General features: G+C 30.1%; 2 protein-coding genes across 2 annotated transcripts in view; one reads left to right on the top strand and one right to left on the bottom strand.

Annotated features, from left to right (window-relative positions):
* shn (zinc finger protein schnurri) overlaps positions 1–24,020 on the bottom strand; it is a 69,953-nt gene that overhangs the window by 28,527 nt on the left and 17,406 nt on the right.
* LOC147809351 (uncharacterized) lies at positions 6,618–8,154 on the top strand. The gene has a single exon (XM_087165049.1). The coding sequence runs from the start codon at positions 6,757–6,759 to the stop codon at positions 8,152–8,154; it is 1,398 nt and encodes a 465-aa protein (XP_087021175.1). The 5' UTR covers positions 6,618–6,756.

Genomic DNA, 24,020 nt, shown 5'->3' on the forward strand with positions numbered 1-24,020 from the left:
AAGTAGCTTCAAACTTATTCGAGCACAAAATCGCTTTGAAAATTCATCGACAAATCTCTAGATACTGGAAGATCGCAGCTTCTTCGAATTCTGCAGTAATGTTTCTTCAACATCCTTGTGTTCTGCTTTTCTCAACTTTTCTCTGCCATCTAAATTTTCTTTCATGAGAAGAAATTGTTAATTGCCTATTTTTCCACATGTTACAAACTGTAGATTTGGATAGTTTATATTTCCTGCAAATATCAGCTTGATTACATCCATTTTCAATTTTTCTGATTATGCCCATTGTATCATAAACGGAGAACGTTTTGCGTTTACTGCTCACCATAATTAAATTTGAGACACTAGTTTGCAGGCTTTTTTTAACTGAACTGAGAGCAAAAAGAAGATGAAATGCGGGCCTTATCAACACAGATTAGTGTCCAACCCTTTGACCAATAATGAATAATTACTCATTCCCTCTGACAGAAAATGCATATTGATCCTACTGACACCTTACAGGTGCATCATTGCTGCTTGGTTTGTTTAGGGATGGGAAAGTGAGATAAAAGAAGCAAACAATAAAAAATGCTTATCGCTGCATTCCCCTCTATATCCGGTTTTAAAATTCAGTATATATATTTATTTTGAAGTAAAAAATTCAAAATTATTGCAAAAACATTCAGAAAAAAATCAATCGAAGACAGAAAAAAAGCTCATTATATCCAACTTCCTCACTTTTTTGGTTCACTATATCCACATAAAATAACATTATACGTGTATAGCAAGGCACGGGACCGAACATTTCGTTCACTATATCCGGGAGTTCACTATAAACCGTGTTCACTATAGCGGGATTTGACTGTATGTATAAAGTAATAAAAAAAAATTGCGTTTGTCCGCTAGGTAGTTCGATCCCACCACTAAAGCCGTAAATTTTTACATCGACGAAGCATTACGCTGATATGTTACGAAATATTTAAGGTAAACCTCGAAAAGGTACTAAAATATTCTGATATTCTAAACCAGGGCATGTTTTTGTTGATCTCAGGGCGGTACATATTTTCCGACATCTTGACGTAAAAGCTGATAAATAAGAAATTTTAAGCCATACATGCACTTTCAAATCCAAAAGAAAAAGAACTTATGCGCCAACCAGGAGAAATTTATAGAAAATAATATCAATGCATATATTGTATATTATTATATAATTTAAAGTTGACCATTTTTTTTTTATAAATATGAATCGCGCATATTAACCTAGCTCACAACATATAGGCTACTATGTACTGTGTACTTCTTAATCTTGTGTAGCATATCTTTCGAAAAGTGCTTTATAGCTCAATAAGACAATAACTGAAACGAAAACTAAGGCGCGATTTCACCGATTGGCAAAAATTGCTAGTAACTTTTGTTGGTCTGGATTTTTACCGTTTTCTTGTTTTTTTTACATGTGATTTTTCAAATTCCGATGTTTCTAACACGATGTTAAAATACATGAATTTTGAATTAGTTGACGCTCTCGATTAACACATTTCTATCGTTAATCCTCATTGATTTCCGATAGTTATTTATCGTTTTCTCTGCAATCTCCACAAGATTTTTCAAACTTTGTTACTTTTAATACGATAATCTAGTGACACCCGAAGTTCAAATTTAAGTAATCACTTTTTTAGGTGAATAATTCACTGTTATTTTGTCGTTAATCCATGTTACGCTATTTTTCTTTTTCTGTACTTTCGCATGATCATTCAAATTACGATATTTTGATACAATGTTATTATGACACGTGAATTTCAAATTTGAGTAATCGTGCTTTATTCATAACTATTCCATTGTTCATGTACGTCATTTTCCGACCATTTCCTTGGCAGTTATATTTCATTTTAGTCTTTTTCTAATGGTTTTTCAAATTAAGAGGTTATTATAGCACGTGAATTTCAAATTTGACTAATCACTTTTTGACGAGCTCAATTCGATACTATACCGTCGTGAATCAACGTCATTTTCTAATCGTTTTCAGTTAGTTGTCTTACTTCTGGCCCGGCAATTTCACATCGTTGTTAAAATTTTATACGAGTATAAATATTTAATATTTACCATTCAGTCATCGTTTTCTTGCTATAAGTCAAACATCATTGATCCAGTTGAATTTTCTGCATCACAAAAACTATTGTTATACCGTTTATACTCCCATTTATACTCGTATGAAAGTTAAATACTCAAATGCGCGATTCCGAATACTTCGGTAGTAATAATATCGTATTTATGATATTGAAATTTTAACAACGATGTGGAATTGCCGAGCCAGAAGTAAGACAAAAAGGCCAGAAGTAAGCTCGCCAAAAAGTGATTAGTCAAATTTCAAATGCACGTGTTGTAATAACCTTTTAATTTGAAAAACCATGAGAAAAAGACTAAAACGAAAAATAACTGCCAAGGAAATGGTCGGAAAATAACATACATAAACAATGGAATAGTAACGAACAAAGCACGTTAAAAGGTGATAACTCAAATTTGAAATTCACCTGTCGTAATAACATAGTATTAAAATATTGTAATTTGAATGACCATGCAAAAGTGCAGAAAAAACGAAAAATAGCTACAACTGTCTAAGAAAATAACATGGATTAACGACGGAATGGCCATTAATCATACACCTCAAAAAGTGATTACTTAAATTTGAACTTCGGGTGACACTAGATTATCGTATTAAAAATAACAAAGTTAGCAAAATCCTGTGGACTTTGCAGAGAAAACGATAAATAACTATCAAAAAATTATCGGAAATCGATGAGGATTAAGGATAGAATCGAGTTAAATCGAGAGTGTCAACTGACTCGAAATTTTTGCAACGTTTTGTTTCTGAACTAATGGTATATCTTTATAAATAGCGTGACGCGTAGAACGGGAAGGAGGGGATCAAATATATTGAAAAAAAGTACGACATCATTTATTGACGGCTGCTACAAGAAGAAAAAAAAATGAAGTATATTATGGTGTCATACAATCTAAACAAACAAGCTTTACTTTTTTAAAACCGTTTTAAGACCGCACAAGTATGTGATGCTTATGTACTGGCAAAACATGCGCAAATCGTAACGTGAAAAAACCTCAGAAAATAATAACAGTTAATAAGCTATAATAAAGTAATATCAGATTTTAAGCGATAAAATTTAAACACACAATTGATTCTTACAACATACAAATATTTCAGAGGATCAAAAAGCATTTTAACTAAATGAAAATAAAGTTTCATATCACATGCACGTGAAAAAAACAAAAAAGTCGATTTTTTTTATACGGAAACAAATATTGCAGTTACACCCAGCAATTCCTCTAAGATAGTTATTTACTGACATAAGGACATTTATTATCATACAAGAAGAAAAAGATGACAATTAACCTAGTGAACATAAAACTTCCTTTCTTACTTAATTGATTTTAGAATTTAAAAAAAAAATGGAAATTACAAGAAAAATTAAAATTGCAAAGAACTGGTGAAAATAAACCTCTCAAAGTCCTGGTTTCTTAGGACAGGACGCCGTCAGCTGGAAATCAGCGCTAACCTCTGATTGGTCCATTTGCGAGTTTGATAGTATACGTCATCGAACGCTCATCTTGAACTACAATTGCCGTCCAACTCAACTGCAGTTGGATTACAACGTGACGCTAACCACAGAAGCAATGGCGGACAACATCCAACAGCACATTGAAATCAGCCAAGATTTTGATTTTGAAATTAAACATAGCTTCTTCATTAAACATAGCACTCTTCATTTAGCTCAGCTATAATGTGTTTTTTCTTGGACAAAGTCATTATTTGTTCTTTAAAACACTGGTCGACAATAACAAAATCAATACAAATTCAAAATAAATATTTGTTTACGTTATTAACGCATGCGCAATGAGAGATAATGTCTGCGTTGGACCGACTGCTCATGCTGAGCTAACAAAAAAGTATTTTTTTGGCGTCAGATCTACGTCAACTTTCCGCTGACGCCCAGATAAGGCGCTAGTTCTAAGAAACCAGGCCTTGAGCTAACAAACCAGTATTTTGTTGGCGTCAGCGTGACGTTGACGTCCCGCTGACGCCCAGATAAGGCGTTTGTCCTAAGAAACCAGACCTTTACTTCTGCTACGTGCATCTTTTATTTCATTAAAAAAAGAGCCCTTTTTTTAACATTATAACCTTAAAATCTAATCTGTTGATTAAAAAAAATTTTTTGATGAATTTTTTTTAATAGGCAAGGTAAAAAAAAAGTAACAATTATTAGCAATTTATTTATAATTAGTCGGTCTAGGTTAGGTTAGTCTATTATGTGCCTAAAGTGTGTTTTTCTATTAGTGTGATTAGTCTTTTTGTACGAGGGATTAGTCTAATATTTTAAAGAATGTGACGTGAAGAAAAAAACAGTATTTTAATTTAATAATCAAAATTTTTAAATTAGTTATTACAATTACCAGTTGAAAAAATAAATTGCAGTTTAAACAAAATAAAATGCAAATTTATAATAATAAGAAATAAATTTGTTTCATTTGCTTAGATCGATAAAGAGACGTTAAATGTTACGAAAAATTTTGATAGTTTTCGAAAATGTAATAATTTAGTTGAGACAGTATTGTGAAACATTTAAGTCTCTTGTTTTTTACAGTTCAGTCGCTTGGCAGTAATCCCTGTACAGAGTGTCCTGTAATCTTAGTTCTTAATGTGCACTTTTAAAATTCCTAGAATCACTCAACAATCAAACTGGTTTTAATGCTTTTAATCTTTCCTTCACCGAGATTAACTTCAATAACAATTCATCAGAATTTGATATATTACGTGTTTTTCTCTACCTAAACATTAATTTTACATGTTTAATTTGTGTATTTTAATACTTCATTTATGGTAATAATGACTTAAAAATATAATACAGACATTATAGATCAATATATATATATTTACAGAGATCAAGAATGTTTAAAGAAAATCGCGTATTTTTCCAACTACCAGATGAAAATAATGAATATAAAAGAAATTAGAAGCCGAAATACTTATTTGGCGCAAAATAATGAAACGAATGTATATTAATTTATTCAAGGCAAAAGATATTAATGTTCCATTAACTATTTATCGAGAAACGAGGGAAAATTTATCAAGGAAATAAACGAAATTTCCCTTCCAGTTATTTTTATAATGAAGAAATTAGAGCCATAGGGAAAAAACTCATAATTTATTAGAAATAAAAAACAATTCGCATTAATACTGTTATTAGTTGACTACGCCCCTCAAGTTTCAATTCCTTTCCATAAATGTAAATCTAATTCACTTTCCTCTTTAATCAAGTAACCATTCTGGCAACCTTTTTTCCTTTTGGCGAGAATATCTTGGCGTTCAAATTTGACAATGATTAATGATATAAGTAGTAGTACTATAATCACTTGCGCTAAAGGTAAATCATAACGCAAGTAAATAACTGGAGAATAATCTTGAAGATTGAAGTAAAAAGAAGAAATAATTTTATTTCGATATTTTCCGTGCTCTTTTTATAAATAGTTAATCTATTTCTATTTATTTGAACATTAGGGTTTGAAATATAAAATTGGATAAATTTCATAGAAATGCAATTATAAATTGTAATTTCTTTAAAGGTTGTTGTTGTAGTTCATTTACGTCGCACTAGAGCTGCACAATGGGCTACTGGGAAACATCCCTGAGAATGATCCGCCATCACAATTTTGATCCTCTGCAGAGGAGAAGGCACCCCCGCTTCGGTAGCCCAACGACCTGTAAGCGAAGTCGAGCACTTTACGGTAGAACAGTTTAACGAGGACCAATACCGCACACCCTCGGTCCCTACGCAGACTGATCCAAGTGGTCACCCACCCGCACACTGACCACATCCAGTGATGCTTGACTTCGGTGATCTGCTGGGAAACGTGTCTTACCGATCAGTCTAATGCGAGACAAAGGGATGTCTGTTTAAAGGGAATGTTAAAAAGGATGTTTAAAGGGTTGTCTGCAAGTGACGTACTGTGAGTATCTCGATCCTGATTGGTTGTTGAAACGTGGCCATTGTTTACGTTAGGTTAGCAACTGTACTGTTAGGTTAGGCTGTTAGTTAGGACAAAGACAAGCGTGAAGCCATGTAAAACATAAACAAATTAACTATGCATCGAAGTTGCCAGGTACACAAAACAAAAATGCATCACGGTTACAATAAAATACATAAACAAATAATTAATTCAAGTTAAGCAAAAGACGATCCGAGAAGGAATCATATTTCAATAAATTGGATGTGCTATACGGAGCTGTATTTAATTAACTACAAGTTAATTAACATTCTAACTTATACGGAGAAACTTAGCTCAACCTTAACACGGCATTTTTCGATCCCAACGATGGCTCGTCGATACGAATTCCGCATCCTGCTTGCATCGACCACAGTGCTGACGTGAAATATCCTCAGTGGTAGACGGATCATGGGTTAGAGCGTAACCTCCGAGAAGATAGAAGGCCATGACGGCTACCGCCGAATCTTTGATGACTCATAGCTAGTCGTCCGCCTTCCATCAAGTGTAATCTCGACCGCAGCAACTTTGCAATGCGCGTTGTTTACTTATGTATACAGTGCGATAAATACGATCATTTTCGAGCGAATTATCTAATTTCTTGTTATAATTTTTGAGTTTCTTTTGTAAAACTTTCTTATTGTTTTGTTTACATTTTTATATTGTTGAAATTTCACAATTATTACTGTTTTTAAACATCGTTAAAAGATTTTAGTGTTAGCAATGCCGGACCGTTGTTGTGTGCCTGCTTGCAAGTCTAATTATACATCAAAAGCTGCTAGTGTCGAGTATGTCAGTGTTTTTAAATTTCCTAGAAATGAGGAAAGGAAGAAATTGTGGCTACGTAAAATCCCTCGGCAAAACTTTACACCATCTAAACATTCAGTGGTGTGCGAAAAGCATTTCCAAAATCATATGATCATCAGGGAAGAAGATTTTACAGACTCCAAAGGAATCACTCATAAAATAAAACGAGAACGCCCTATTTTAACTGAAGATGCATATCCATGCATATTTGATGGATGTCCCCCTTATTTGAGTGAAATAAAAACTACTCAGAGATCCAGTAGAGATGAAAAAAGACTCAAAATGGACAGTGAGATGATTTCATCATTTGTGAAAGATGATCAGATTTCTAATTTTAAGGAATTTGTGAATGAATTTTCTGCAAAGATGGAAAACTTCTTGCGTAGAGAAAATCTGCTTGTTTACCAAGCTGAGTCAAAATTTTTTGTTCTTTATATGAGTTATGATCCTTCTCCAGTTGTGCTAAAAAGTATTATAGTTGATGATAATATGAATATAAATATATACATAATGCAAGATCATTTGGATCTTAAAAAGCACCTGCACCATATTTTAAACAGCTCGACTAAAGTAAGTTTATGGAGTGAACTAGAAAATGTATGCAGTTTTATTTATAATTTTTCTGTGGAAAATAATGTCGAATCCTCCAAGGATATGTATTCTGCCGCTGTTGAAGTATGGGATCAGTTTGTGCAAGCAGAAGCATGTGAGGAATTTTCTTTTGAGGTGTTCGTTTCGGAGCAGTTAAAGCTTCACAAAAAATCACCAAATAGTCGAAGGTATAGTCCTCACTTGACAACGCTAGCCTATTCTTTGTACATTAAATCGGCTGCCTGCTACGAAGAGCTTCGTCAAAGCCAGATAATTTATTTGCCATCTATTAGACATCTAAAACGATTAACTTCCTTCCTCAGCTTATCACCATCTACAAACAATGTTAATAATGTTAGTTACTTAACAAAAAAATGCCAAAGCCTTTTAGCTCATGAGAAAACTGTAAGCTTATTAATTGATGAAGTACATGTAAAACCTGCAATTTCTTACAAGGGCAAAGCTTTGTATGGTTTTGCTGAAAATGCTGTTAATACTGAGGCAACATCAGTTCAAGCTTTCATGGTTTCTTCAATATTCAGTACATATAAAGATATAATTGGACTAGTTCCGGTGAAAAACATGAGTGCTTCAGATTTGACCAATTTTACCAAAACTGCTCTCTCGGTGTTGCATGGTTCTGAAGCCTCGCTGTGGATGTTTGTCAGAAGAAACCTTTTATGCCCTCACCCAAACAACTCGATGCATGATATCCTTAATTGAACATCTCTTGAACCAAGGAAACTCTTATGTCCTCACAGGCAAGTTTCAGACAGACTGTTTAGAGTCTAGATTTGGCATTTACCGGCAAATGTCTGGTAGCAATTACCATGTTTCGGTAATTGATGTAATTGAAAGTGAGAGAAAACTTCGAATCAAAAGTATCCTCACTCTGAATTCAAGCAGTTTGGGGAACATTTTCTTTCGCAGTTTATGTGGTGATGATACTTCAGGTGACGTTGAAGAAGTGGACATTTGTGATTTCAGTGATGTCTTGTGCGACTTCAACGTCGATGTTAGTTGTGATGAAGTAGAGATTCTTACATATATTTCTGGTTATTGTGTCTTCAAATTAAATCTAACATGCAGTATGTGTTTAAAACATTATGTAGTTAATCATAATATTCTGATTGAACCTAGTGAGATTCACTTGGCACCTATTTCAGAAAACAAACCCGACTCTTTTATAAACATCGTAAATAGAGGAGGATTAAAGAAACCCTCAAGACTAATTTTAAACATAATCATTCATGCATATAGTATTTTTAAAAAGCTTTTAACTTCTGAATTTGAAGAAAACTTTCAAAAGTGTAACATGCCACAACATAAAGTTCTTGTAAACTTAATTAAATTTTATCTTGAGAACAGTGATTTGTTTTCACTACAAGAAAAATGTGACATTTGTGGAACTGAATTGTTTAATTCTGTTTGTAAAATTATCACCACCTTTAGTAACATTTGCTTAAAAAATTATACTAAAGTGCTATCTGACAAAAATCTTGTAAATTTACAAGAACGAAAATTGAAAAAATTCAAACCTCGTTAATTTTTTTGTTGTGCTTTTTATATATTACCTTTAAATTTGGTAAGTTATACTATCGCTGTACTTTATGTTATCTACTTTTTATAATTGTGTTGATTTTTGTCAATAATTTCTTTGTAGTCTGACTTTTATTAGTATAGTACCATTTCAAATTGAGAAAAATTTATTCTAAGTTATTTTCTTCTATTTTTTAACTCTGCAATGAACCATTAATGGACAATGTATCCATATTTTTTACATATTTAAAATAGCAAACCTGTTTGATAATAAATTAATACACAGATATTTTTTTAAATGATTTTAAATCTATGGTTTTTATTACCTAATTATTTTGAAAGAAATCAAGGCATACATCTGAAAAATTTTATTTTATCTAAATTATTATATTTCTTTCTTCTGACATTCTATTTCTTATCAGATATAAATGCTGAAATTTTATATTTATTTTTAACTATATATTTTGTGGAATGGCAGAAATTTCCTTCCCAGAGTATGAGTTAGTTCAATTTTATAATTAATTATCACAAATTTACCCTTACTATGTTTATATCATTATAAAATTTATTGAAAGAGTATTTATAGCATTATTTAAAAAATGTTACTTTTTTATTGATTAACGTTGACGGGCAGTATAATTCTTGTTGGTCAATTAAGGCTTGATGAAATCTATCATTAATGAAAGCTCGGGTGCTATTATTTTAAAATAGTAATATTGTTTTTTACATTATAATTTTTCTTAAACTCAAAGCCTGACCTTGATAAATCTATTTTCATTCTTCTCTTCGACATCAAAAATCTATAGAACAAATTCTCTTGGCTGTACATTTGATGAATCAACTATTCTTCTTGCTAGTACATTAAAATCAACAATATGTGTTTGATTGTGAAGTAATAAACAAACTTTGCTTTCATTATTGTAAAATTATAGTAATGGATTTTATGTTAATAAGAAAATTGAAATCTATAGTTTTCCATAATGCACTTTCTATTTATAAAATTCTATAGAATGAGCAAAAGAACTGTTTCAGTAAGTAAAGATAAGAATGTTAATGCTTCTATAATTCAAATATGTCTGAAATAAAAGAGGACTATGAAGAGATAAAAATTGATACTAACCATTTTAAAAACTGCATGTTTTATAACAGGCATAAATAAGTTTGGAAAAAACAATAAATAATTTCATTCATTCTGTTTATCACGATATATGCTTGTAAAATCTATTAAAGTTTCTGGTCTGTAAGGTTATGATGTTGAAAAGGTACCTCAATTTTTATATTGTATTGTAAATTAATGAATCCTCGCCCTATTTCGAAATACAATTTCAATTATGTTGAGTTAGGAAACATGGCTACACCATTGCCATGTTTCATGAAATTAACCTGTGTTGCTGGTGAAATAAAATTTTAGTTTTCTGAACTTAAAAGTAAAGGATTAAATATAATCATATAATGTATGTAATATTTAGTATTGAAATGAATACATTAATAAATTTGTTATACCATGAAACATTTCTGTTTATTTTATTTTAATAAATTTCCGTTAATGAACTGTCACCAAGTAAAAAAGTTTTCTGATACTAATGATTTATTAAGTGTATTTTAATGAATGAAATTAAATGATTTATTAATTTGGAGCAAATGAGAGAAACAATAAATAATTTATCAAAATATATGTTTGTAAAATACATTAAAGTTTCTTGTCTGTGAGGTTATGATGTGGAAAAAGTACCTCAATTTTTATATTGTATTGTAAATTAATAAAGCCTCACATTATTTCCAAATACTATTTCAGTAATGTTGAGTTAGGAAACATGGCTACACCATTGCCGTGTTTCATGAAATTAACCTGTCTTGCCGGTAAAATAAAATTATAGTTTTCTAAACTTAAAAGTAAAGGATTAAATATAATCATATAATGTATGTAATATTTAGTATTGAAATGAATACATTAATAAATTTGTTACACCATGAAACATTTCTGTTTATTTTGTTTTAATAAATTTCCCTTCATAAACTGTCACCGAGTAATAAAGTTACCTGATATTAATGATTTATTAAACCATATTTAACGCAAAATTTTAATATGATTGTGATAACGCATTAGAGCAAATAAAAATTTTGAAATAAAATTGAACACAAAATTAATATAAATAACACTAACTTAGAAATCAAATTTCTTTCTATGTGAATCTAATTTATTTGAATTTTAACTCTGAATATTAATCTTTAGTAGCTTTCTTCCTGTACAGTAATAGTAGCGTCATAGATGTGAACTGTACTGGATTTTGCAAATTTCTCTTGATTTTCTGGCTTTCTAAAAATTATATTGGTTTCTTCTATGTTTTAGAAAGTTTTTTAAAATTTGGACATTTTCCAATGCAAGATATATGTTTTATCAAGTTTTTTGCTTGCTTGAGTATGTAAACAAGTTATTTCTATATGAAGTATTATATAGTGCTTTATTTTTCAAATTAAATAATATCTTACAGTCTAAAATTAATTCAATATCTCTTGCTAAAACAAATTCTAAACTCAAAAATAGAATAAACATTAAAAAACATTTATGAATTATTAAGTATTGCAGTCAATTTAAATCTACAGTTTTTTTTTCTTCTTATTTTATTCACATAATAGAAATCCCTAAAATCTCATACATTTTAGATAGTTTGAAATAATATAAATTCAAATTTTATAAAAATCTATTGGATTATTTCCTTTTAGGTTGATAGTATTCCTTGACTTTTTATTTTAATTAATACAATAATTAACATATGTATATGATACATTCTTTTTTTCAAATAGATATTTAACTTTATATTACAGCAATTTGTAATTATTTTTAAAATTTAGTTTCCAATGATAAAGCATTTTAAAATAATCATGTTTTTAATTTAATTCAAGTAATAAATTCTTTCAATCTTATTGAAAAATATTTTATTGCATATTTAATTATCTGTTAAAAATCCGCAGTGTTTCTTTCTTTTTTCCCAATGTATGATATTATACAGGTCAATTCATAATCTTTGAAAAGAATTTCTAAAAAAAATTCGATTTCCGAATGTTTTTAAAAACTGAATTTAGTTTTTTTTTAAATAAGTGATGTTTAATTTAATATAATTGTCAGAATTATGGCTTAACGAAGCGATCCTTATTTTTCCCTTTTACATTCCTCCGCTATCACCGTCTTCTAGCTATGCTTCCCGTCGGACGGCTAGGTATGAGTCACTCGCAGCTGTCATGGCCTTCTTCCTTTCTCGGAGGTTACGGTTACAGTCCCCTTGCCGTCAGGCTAACCGTGGGAGGTTCTCGTGGTCTTCCACTCCATGTAACGCAAATGCGGGTTAGTTCCATCAACAAGTCCTCCACGAAGGCAAATTTCTCCCAATACTTGATACAAGAGTTCCCTTGTCTTCTGAATTGGGTTCAAAATTACAAGGCTACGGAGTTAAACATAAACCCAAAAATTGGGTCCACTGTTCAACGACGGTTATAAAATAAAATAAAGCAATCAGCTGGCGTTGAAGTCATAGTTCACATGTGTGGGTATCCGTGATGATCTTCTTGAAGTGCAGGTACCCAATTCGACGTTAATTTTTATTTAGGCAGTTAATAAAAAATTTTTGCTCCTGAGAAATAATATTAATGAGCTTTTTTTACCACCGTTTATATTTAATTTTATTTCTTTTTTCTTTCTTACATTTTCTTAGGGCAAATATAAATTAAAACAACTAATTTTAAGAAGCAGAGCGTAAGCATGATATATAATGTGAATTTAAAATCAAGGTCTAATAGCTAAATCGACGTTTGGATAATTTAAAGCTCTTATTGATGCTTGAGGAAGCACAAATTTTCGAATTTGAGCTGCGATGCGAAATTAAAAATTCTTTTATCTCTATTCTGTTTAGAATAAGATTTCATAAAAGAAAAAGAAAAGAAAAAAAGAAAAAAAAACATTTATTCGTGTAAATTGATCCACTTGTTTACGTATCTAATTTAAATATATTTAATTCCTAATTTTGTACATTTTTGCAATTTAAGAAACAGTTACCATTTTGAATATTATCTAAATATAATATTAATTTAGGGCCGCTAAATTTCATAGAACTACGCATTAGCAAATTAAGGAATATTTATTATTTTGAAGTTAAACCATTTTAATTTCAAAAATGATGTTTACGACAGTTGGGAAGAGTCCAAAAAATTTTCTATGAACTCCTGAGTTAAATACGAAACCCTTTATAAACATCACTCTTTTAAAATATATTTATAGAATTCTAGTTAAAAATGAAGTAATTAAAAACGACGGTTTAGGAACAACAAATTAATTTAAGTGAGATACTTAAACATTTCCTTGATGAGGGAAAAACATTAACAATAAATTATAAACAACATATATTAATATTATAAACAATTATAATAATATAAATTATAAAACAATCTTTAATAAATTATAATTAAATTGAATTAAACACACTGTTTTTAAACTATTTACCTATTATTATTATATTTAGAATTAGGTTTCATAAAAAATAAATTAATTTGTGTTAGTTGATTTACTTGTTTATGCATTTAGTTTCGTTTTAGAGACATGTAATTTAAATATTTCCGCTAAACGTTTTACTGTTTTAAAACCAACTTTGTACCGATTAAATCAGATTTCAAATCGAGAAAGTTTAATTTAAATTATTTAACCAGTTACAAGATGGTTTTTAATGGTACTAATTTACAATACTTTTCATTATTAAACAAACATAAAGCACAAAAGCATTTCAGTGAGGGTAAAAAAAAAATCCGGCTAGCACCGATCATAGGGCTGACGTAAAATATCCTCAATGGTAGACGAATCATTGGTTAGAGTTCCCTTACCGTTAGACTAATCGTGGGGGGTTTTCATGGTTTACGTCTCCGTGTAACTCATAGGCGGGTTAGTTCCATCAAAAAGTCCTAAACAAAGGCAAATTTCACCCAATTCCTGATCCTGGAGTTTCCCTGTCTTCTGGATTGGGTTGAAAATTACAACGATACGGAGTTGAACATTCGTAGTCGTAAACTCAAAATTGGATCGGCTGTTCAACAACAGTTAAAAAATATCAGCAACAGGGAGCCGCGATGGCTCGTTTAATAGAGCTGCCGCCTCTCAATGACGAGACCCAGATTCGAATCTCATCATGACCAAGCAGCTAGTGAGATTTTTTGGGCTCAAATTTTTAACGCCCATGATGGGAATGCCACGTAATTTTGACCATGGTCAAACAACATGGACAGCACCTAAGCTGCTGCCCCTTTCTCCAAACTTCCACACCACAGCCAAAGAGAGGTCATTCAGCCACTACAGTTTTAACGTGCACCTAGCTGCGTATACACACGGGTGTTTTGACGAGTTCCAGGATTAAACTCACAACCCCCAGCTCTCCAAATGGTGCCTTAACCAACTGCGCCACCGATTCGAATCCCTACTGTGGCTGGTTGATACGAATTGTGCTCTCGGCCTGCACCAATCACAGTGGTGATGTAAAATATCCTCAATGGTAGGGTAATCACGGGTTAGAGTCCCCTTGCAGTCTAGCTAACGTTCGGAGACTTTAGTGGTTTTCCTCTCCATGTAACGCAAATGCGGGTTCCATCGAAAGGTCCTTCCATCGAAAAGTCCTTCACAAAGGCTAGTTTGTCCCAAAATCACAAAGGCTAGTTTTCGCAATTGCTTGATCCAAGAGCTCCGTTGTCTTCTGGGTAAGGTTCAAAATTACAAGGCAACAGAGTTAAACACTGATAGTCGTAAACTCAGAGCTGGATTGGATGTTTATCGCCGGTTATAAATTAAAGTATCAAACACAGAATATAAGCAGAAACTGAATTATAGGGACGAAAACATTCCAAGAGTGCAAGAAAACAAATTTAATGGATGAATTAAGAAAGGAAAGAACATTCTTCTATATCAAGAAACTGATAATAAGTTCGAAATTGTAAACAACTTTTAGTCTAATAATGAATGTGGGGTTATTCAACGCCTAGTCTACATTTCATAAAAATTAATTATTCGTCTCGCTGTAGTCCAAGGACGAGGGCGAGTTTAATCAGCCTTGGGTAAAAGAATATAAAAAGAATGAAAATAATAAATAACTTGCAGTTCATAGGAGAAAAATATTTTTTTCGATACGATAACAGCCAAACATCTGGTTCTTACGCAAGAGATAGCTGATTTATAAAACAATTATTTTTATTCAGACCTATTTATTACATATTTTAACAGCCAAATACTCCAATGTCATGTTTTTGGAGGAAAAAATATATTTACAGCAGAATTATTTTTTTTTTAAATTATTATTATCATTATTATAAAATTTCGACATCGAACAGTCTCTTATATCTATGTCATGCGTCTATCAATGCCAATTTCGCAATTTAGTAATTTTGAGCTCAAGACAAAGGAACTCCTGGATTAAGTATTTCACAACACTAACCCATATGTTAGTGTATTGAGAAAGAAAAACCTCTCAGTGTTAGCCCAACATCGAAGGGAATAGAACTATTGACCCACAGTACACTTCGGATAATTTACGTAAGCTATGTGGTCATAGCGAGAAGGGAACAGTACACGAATAAATCAGCCATTGGAGGGATTCGAGCCTAGATAACCGTGAACTTTTTTTAGTTCCTTTTTATACATATTTTAAATATTATGCATATTTAGTTCTTATTTATAAATCAGCAGTAGCAAAACTGCTTATTATCGCCAACAGTACATAATCGAAACATAAGAGGTGTAAAAGTTTTCTATACATTATAAAAATTATAGAAACTTTAAATTAAAAAAGCATGCCATCGATTCCAGAGTACAAGGAAAATAAATACGTTCATTTTATTAGTTTTCAGACAAATCTCAAGAATAAATTTAAATATATAAATATTTTTCCGAAAATTGCCACATTACTATTTTCATTAATTAATTTTATTATAGTTGATATCTTTTAAGGAGAGCAGAAAAATTTATTCGCAAGAAGATTCAATTATTCGCTGAATTTATAACTTCAGAACTACAAGAAGGAAAATTTATAATTCATCAAAAATCGAAAAGTAAAAACAAAAGAAATCAGTAACATTTATAGCTATTCAAGAGAAATGTGTGTATTCACACATTTCACCATCGTTGCATCAATGCTCAATTGGAATAACAATGAAAACTATTTGTAAAGACAGAAAGTGACGCAATACAAATGGAATAGCGTCACACGCAAAAAGGAGAAGGAAAAAAAAAGCTGAATGATTTCAGTTTTACAATATGGTAATGCATTAACCCACTGATGTGAAAAGTGCTCACACATATTTACCCTCCCCCTATTTTTGGGTCACTTAAGTCACGTGATTACAGGAAGCATGTGACACTTTCCCTTCACTCCCTCACCTTATCCTCTGTTTTGATGTCCCAATTTTAATACGTCGTTGACCACCAATTATATTCTATTTCAGGAAAGAAAAAAAAAAAACAGACGGTAAATTTTTGTTGCAACCAATCCGGCCTCGATGTCGTCTGTTGCCATTCTTATTCATAAAATAGTTTCAGCACGTGAAAACGAGCTGTCGAAACTTGTCAGAGTGGTAAGTATAAAGTAGAATGCAGGTCGAACACGAGTCAACAATATGCCGGCCAATGGCTTAGATTTAATGGAGTTATAACTTTTCTTTTTTTTGTTCCTACTCAGTTTTTCTCATAAGCAGTTGTAACTAATTAGAATTAATCTCACCAGAATGTACAAAATAAGAAGTTAAGCCAGCACCGTTCAGCATTATTTTGAACCTTTCGTCCAACTGTACCATAAACAATTTTCATAATAGAATAACATAATAAATTAGATCGGACAAAATTAATATAATAAAATATATCACATGGAACAAAATTAATATAATAGAATACAGAATTGAAGGCTGATTGGGTAGGATTTGATGGCACAAAAGCCAAAGGAGACGACACTGAGCAAAATTAACCAAAAAGTTTATGTCATTATATTCTTAAAGAGAAAAATAAACAGTGACATTATAAACAAAACTATAAAATTTCTGATGCAAAAGTAAGAAGAGGAACAAGAAAGCAAATGGCGAGAGATCAAAAGAACTGCTGAATGTTGTGGATTCCAAATTTATAATTCATTCTAATTGTCACCCTTTAACATAATTTTTTTCAACCGTATACTAGAAGTTCCTTTAAAACGCAGTGTGCCGAGACCTTTAGGATCTGATCTGTCCTTATTCATCGGCTTATTCAAGCTATAAGCCCCCCGAAAAGTATTTATATGGTAAAATTTTCACATTTAGAGGGGATGAAAACCGTTACAAGGGGCAAGGCTTTATAAATTTCTTTCTAAAGCGATTATTATTTAATATGTGTCAAAAAAAGTAAACTAATTTATTTCAGAATTCGCAAACTTCACTCGTTAAAATAATAGCCAATTTTCAAATTAAAAAATTAAGGGTACAATTACCTTTGATTAATAAGGGTATACAAAATCAAATCATTATTCTTTTTTTTAATAAAAAACGAACTAAAACAGCAAACTTATAACTGAACTATTATTGTAAAAATCTGTTCAAATTAAACATTGCATTTTGCGTGTGCAGAGCATAAATTTAAGAAAAGTAAATGTCTAAAAATTTAATAATATATAATAGTTTTATATAAATCATATAAATATACAAATCTTTTTTTCTTCCTTACAGATGAAAACGACTGGGTGTTTTTCTGCTTATAGTTAAAATTCTGTTTTGATCTACGAAAAAATAAAGTCCTATATCTTTAGTCCTAAGAGCTTTAATTGTAAAATTCTAATTTTAAAAAAAAATATTTTTAATAAATTACTTTTTGTCATCAATTTGTGATGCAAGCAAATAAACTAAAAAATAAATCACACGAACTCATTTTGTAGAAAAATTATTTGAATATTTAAAAAAAGAAAATAGTCATCACGCAAAGAACTAAGTTCATATTATCATACCTAACTCACTTCATTAATTTTGCGTTGTTGATAACGTGAGATGAAACAGTTGGCGAAAAAAGATTTAATTGGCGAAGAGGAAAAGATTAAAGAAGGCAACCCTGCATAACTGCGTCGTCATAGGCAGGTGGGGGTAAGTAAAAGTAGGAGTAATAAGAAGGAAGAAAAGGACCCTGGAAATAAAAAGAAAAGGACCAGAAGGCTTCTGAAATGCTGGGGCATGTAGCCAGGCAGGCGCCAGAGCTTTGCTTTTTCGGCAACAACAACACACGATTTCAAGAAAGGGGAGCATAGTGTTTACAAATATGTAACAGCAAATAGGAGGAAACGAAAGAGGCATTTGCCAATTTATAATTTTTGCGGAAAATAAATAACTCCAACTTTCTTTATAATGAATATGCTTTACTACGGCGGAAAATTTTATTCTTTCTATAACGTGATATTTAAAAGTTACAAATATTATTATAAAAATACACTTATATATTTAGCTTAATGCATTTATAAAAAATTTTATTTAATTTTATACAATTGAATAACTGGGTAAAAAACTTTTTTTTTAAATGTTAAACTTAATACATATTTATTTTAATAAATATTAAGGTAAAGGCACACTAGTTTAGACAATTTAATAAAGTAGGCTTAGAAATTATATTAATAAGCTTCTAAAAGGGGTCTATTCCAGTAAAATTTGTTGCATATTTTCACAGATTATTGAATGGATTTTTCTTTTTAACATGGCATTTGATTGAAAGCATGACTCCTTTAATATTTTCATTACTAGATTAATATTTTACGTCCTAAATATGAAATATTTTTTTTATGAATTCTTGAAAATGTACCTTTAACAGAATTCATGAACAAATTTAATTAAAAATTTATTAGTTCAAATTTAATCGAGTACAATATTTAATTTGTGCTTTATACATAATGTACACCTAAGCGAATCTCCACCCAATAGATTGGCGTGAAACTTTTTTATATTATTCTTTATACGTGTTTTAGTAATATTATCTAGTATATTATTTAATTTCAAAAACAGGAGTAAAATGTTATGACGAAACTTATTTAAAATATGCTAACGGATTAAGTTATTTTAGGTACGTTATTGTTATTAATTATTTCTTTTCAGAAGTTAAGCAGCTTTCCAAGCGTTCTGAAGCTTTCCCTATCTCTTTTATTATTATTATTATTTTAATTCATCCCCCCCTTCCTTTCACTTTCATTTAACACTAATTGATTATTGGGTTTGTCTCGGAATTTTTCTTTTTTTTTAACAAAATCTAGAAAACTGCTATTTGTCGCATAAAAGTTAAATGTACACAAATTGAAATAATATTTTAACAAAGAAATGAAATTGTAAATATTTTATAAACAAATTAAAAGCAGATGGTTATAATTAACACTTTGATTTTAGGGTTCAGTGCACTATATTAAGAATAATTTGTACTAAAACATAGCGCACGTGAAAAATTATTCCATTATAACTAAATTTTTTAAACGTAAAAATAAATAAGTTAATACACAAATTTTCGTTAAAACTTACACGCCACCGAGTGCAACGTATCAAATAAATAGAGCATAGTACAGAAGGAAAAAAAAAAAAAGTATACGAATTACGAAATGTAATAGCAGGAATGGATTCTAATTTTACTGATACTTTTTTCTTTTTGTAGTCGCGGAGCTATTTCTGATTAGTTCTAAATACCGAAGAAATAAATATAAAATAAACAGCATTATTAAAGTGTTTTGGTAATAGAATTAAAATGTAACATAATTTAGTGAGATTTATATATTTTTTTCAGTGAGATTTATATATTTTTTTCTAACAATAAAACCTGTTGCAATATGTTTAATTTTATAAGGCACAATCGCATATAAACAATCGTAGTTTACTTATGTTAGAAAAGTCATTTTGAATTCAACTAGTTAATAAATAATCAAATTTGTCCGTTAAGTTTTGCCATACGATATATTATTTTTGTTCTGTTCGTCTTAAACAAATTTTTAAAGTTTCTAAAATAAGGGGTCGTTTGCAAACTGAAAAGAGACATATACTGGGAGACACTTCAAATTTCACTCGTTTACAATACCAATATATTTACAATAATTTCATGACCCAACTGAAAGAAGAAAAAAAACTTTCGTCTCCAAAATTTTGTGTAATAATTTCAATTATAATTGTAATACACTAGTAGCACTATCACACGAGAATATCGTTTCGATAGCTATCACGATATCATCGTATTCAATAAACATCGTAGTCGGTAATAATACGATATCATAGTAATTGGCATTTATCATCGTCGATAATAATCGTAGATTACTCGATATTTTTCATGAAACAGGCCGTATATCTAAGCAATGCATTTAAAAAATACTTTTATCACGATATTAACAAAATATTAAAACAACACACAACTCTAATTGATTCACTTCTTGTGCAATTAAATAAAACTAAAATATTAAATCAACGACCTACAAAATACACAAATTTATCAGATATATGATCCCTCAAATCTTGGCGTCTTAAATACTATACGTCATCAAGCGCAGTCATTCACCAAAGGACGAACACTGAAGTCTTCCCTCAGATTAGGCAAGTGCTTCTAAACTTGCATTGGTGGGTATATCCCCAACAAGTTTTTCATGCAAAAGAATCTTCCTTCTTTTCTTTTTCTTTTTTTTTCTTTCTTTTTCTTTCATTCTCCGCTCTCTTATTTTCAAGTGTTCCACTCTCTGCCAAACATCCAATTTTAGAAAGTATTATTTCGGTAGTTATTTCTAAGGTTGTCTATCGCGTTTAAGGTTACATTTCTCTTGTGGGGTTTATTGGGTACATACTTCAATGGCATTCCCAAAGCATCTTTGAAGGGAGATTAAATCGTTAAATACACTGGATGGCGATTGCATAAATACAAATTACAATGAAAGAATTATGAGGGATTCCATTTGACTTAAAGAAAAAATTAAAATTAATCATCATCAGGCTGATTTCGAATATTGAGCTTTTCTCTATATCCTCTACTAATAAAAATTCAGCTTAGCTAGTTTGCAATTCTAACAACTCATGAAAAGAGTTTTTGTGTTTTTTGATGAAATTTAAAAATCCATAAGAGCCCATTTGAAATAGGCAAACAACTTTTCTGAATAAATAAATAAGATCCGTCAAAAATATACAAGGCACATTTATTTTAAAATATATATCATACATATATAAATTATGGAGGATCAATGTTTAAATTTAGATAGTAGTTTGAATTGAAAACTTTGTGATACAATACCATTTTAGGTCAGTTTTCGGAAACTTTTTTAAATATTTTACGTTTTTATTAATTTTTACAAATGAAAACATTACTTTTAAAAGCATATATTAAAATCGGAGTGAAAACACTGAAAAAAATAAATTATTCTAAAAAATAAATAAGAATTTAAGAGAGTTTTGTAATTATATTTACTAAGGTTAATATTAACATTTTTATAAAAAATATCCTAAGTTTATAAACATACATATAGTCAGAACACAAAAAGTTAAGTTTATAGCATAAAATATAAAAAAGGGAAAAAAATAAGTTTTAAGGTCAAGTATTAAAGGTTATTATTTCAGAAAATTTCAGTTTGACATATAATTGACATTTTGAAAATTGAAAATATTTAAAAAAAAAAAAAAAACAATGAAATATGATATTTAATCTCAATTTTTATCTCTTAACTTTTTAAATAAAATCTTGGAATTCATGTTTTATAATATAATAACATACAAATAGTAATATACAAACCCATTAACACCGAACTTTCCAACTATGCAATGATGCGAAATTTGTTATTATAGAAATAGTCGAACGTTGTAGAAATACGTGTTATTGAACCATTGATAGATGGCGGAGTTTATCATTAGATTGTAACCGTAACTGCAAACAAAGATTTTGTAAAAAGCAAGAACATCTAATTGTAATGTAGTAGTAATAATGTCTACCATTATACCGTATTGATCATGTTAACGATTTAAATATATTTTTGTTACTTACCCCTTGGTAATTATTGAGTAGTTTTCCTGCACCATCAAGAAAACGAGAGAAAAGGATATATTCACTAATAATAGTAATAAGTCTTCGGTGTATTTACCCTATTAGAATTGCTTTAAGTTGAAAAGCGAAAAACGTCGTTATTGATAATTCTTGGATATTTTCTAATGCTACCTACTATTTATGTTTTAAAAAAATCATAATAAAGAGTAGAAAATTCATAATAATAAATTAAAAAATTTTAATTACTATCACTTAAACGTGTGTGTTCAGTTCCTTTTTTTTCAAATATGAATTGACATGAAACGAAACTAAGAACGTGGTAGCAGTTGAACTAGCAAGTTTTCTTGCCAGGCAGCTCTAAAGCTAACCGTAATTCTCTAAGTTCAGGCGTCTGTTTAGAAGAAATTTGGGTCCCTTCACAAAATATCTTTTCATAAAAACGGACCATTCACAAAATATTTTAACTTAAAAACGAACCCATTACAAATTTGTTTATCTTCATTATTGTTTTATTAATTGAATAAACCCTTCCAGGAAGGGGGGGGGAGACAGACAAATGTAAACGATGTTTTGTCTTCGCCAGACCCTTCTTTTTTCGTCCAAAATGAATATTCTGTGTTGTGCAGTATAGGCTAAATACCAAATATTTGTATGTTGCATCTCTAATTTGGTAGCAGCAATTGCTGTTTATTTTTTAAAATTTAAATTTTTTTTTTATTATAATTTTACAGTGTTGAGCATAATCTTGTATGTCTTTACAATTTAAAAACTTCTTGAAAAAGTTTTTTTGCAATAACAGGACCTTATTTGCACAAATTCACAAAAGCAGGACCCTGATCGAAAGAATGTGAATTAACATTTATTTTATATTCACAAATCACGAGTAATTTTTTCACAATTTTACAAAAACGGACCTTTCACAAAATGCCTGGACAAACCCCTGAAGTTCATAAGTGTGTATTTTCTAATATTAGTTACCTCTTAAGTTATAAAAAAAAAATATTTAAAAAAAAAACTTAATTTAATTAAAGATTATAGTAACTTAATATTAATATCGCGATAAATATACATAATAAATTTAATTAAGTTTTTCTTTTAATTTGAATGAAACTAAAAACATATTAGCGGTTTTTATGTTTTTGTAAAAATAAATAAATAAATAAATAAAATAAAAAAAATAAAAATAAATAAAAAAACAGCAATTTTTTTTACTAACTAGATCTAATGAGTTAAATACCAACCATATCTATGCGAGGTTAATCACACTGTTGCAGTAGTCTAAAATTCCACCAAAGGTCGAAATAACTTTAATCGGCGAGAGAGAAAAAAAATAGAAATAATTCAAAACCAAGTGATTCAACTAAGAAACAAAAAAAAAGTTCAGACTGCGAACAATAGCTAAAGCGATGACTAAGATACGGAAAAAATATATATATTTTTCAGAGCTGTGAATTGTGATTAAAATGAGTTGCGAGATATTAAAAAAAGATATAAATTTGCAATATCACAAAAATAAAAAACAAATGGTATCTTAATCATCGTGTTTACAAATCCAAAATCCAATGCATTTTACAACCAGGGAGCGAATTCCCTGCAGGAGACTAGATGTCTCTGTTTTATCAGATCTTGAGTGAAAACATTTGCAATGCGCAGATGCGAATCATCATCACCTTTTCCCTGTAGTTTTTTCCACCTATTAAATACTATCTCTTAAATTATCAGTCATTGAAGGACAACTATCTCTTAAAAATAAAGTAAGAGAAGTCACAGGGAAAAAGTTTTTAAAAAAAATTAAATTATATGGGGAAAACTGGGCTCAATAAAAGGAATTTTCAGCTATTTTTCCACAGATGGCCGTGTACTTCATTTTGTCCTGCACTGTTCTCGTTATATATGAAATGATATAAATCAGCGGTTACCAAAGGGTGTTCCCCCATGGAACCCTACGTTTCCATGGAAGTGTCACAGAAGTTCCGGGAGATAAAACTTTATTTTACCAATTATGATTTTTGAAATTTGTAACTAAGTATTTATA

The sequence above is a fragment of the Parasteatoda tepidariorum genome, chromosome 5, assembly GCF_982258835.1.
Source record: "Parasteatoda tepidariorum strain Cologne lab strain chromosome 5, Ptep-v5.0, whole genome shotgun sequence".
In the NCBI taxonomy this organism is placed as follows: Eukaryota; Metazoa; Arthropoda; class Arachnida; order Araneae; family Theridiidae; genus Parasteatoda; species Parasteatoda tepidariorum.

What these genes read in the sequence shown, in the direction of transcription:
- LOC147809351 (XM_087165049.1), top strand. Translation starts at nt 6,757, where the DNA reads ATGCCGGACCGTTGTTGTGTGCCTGCTTGCAAGTCTAATTATACATCA.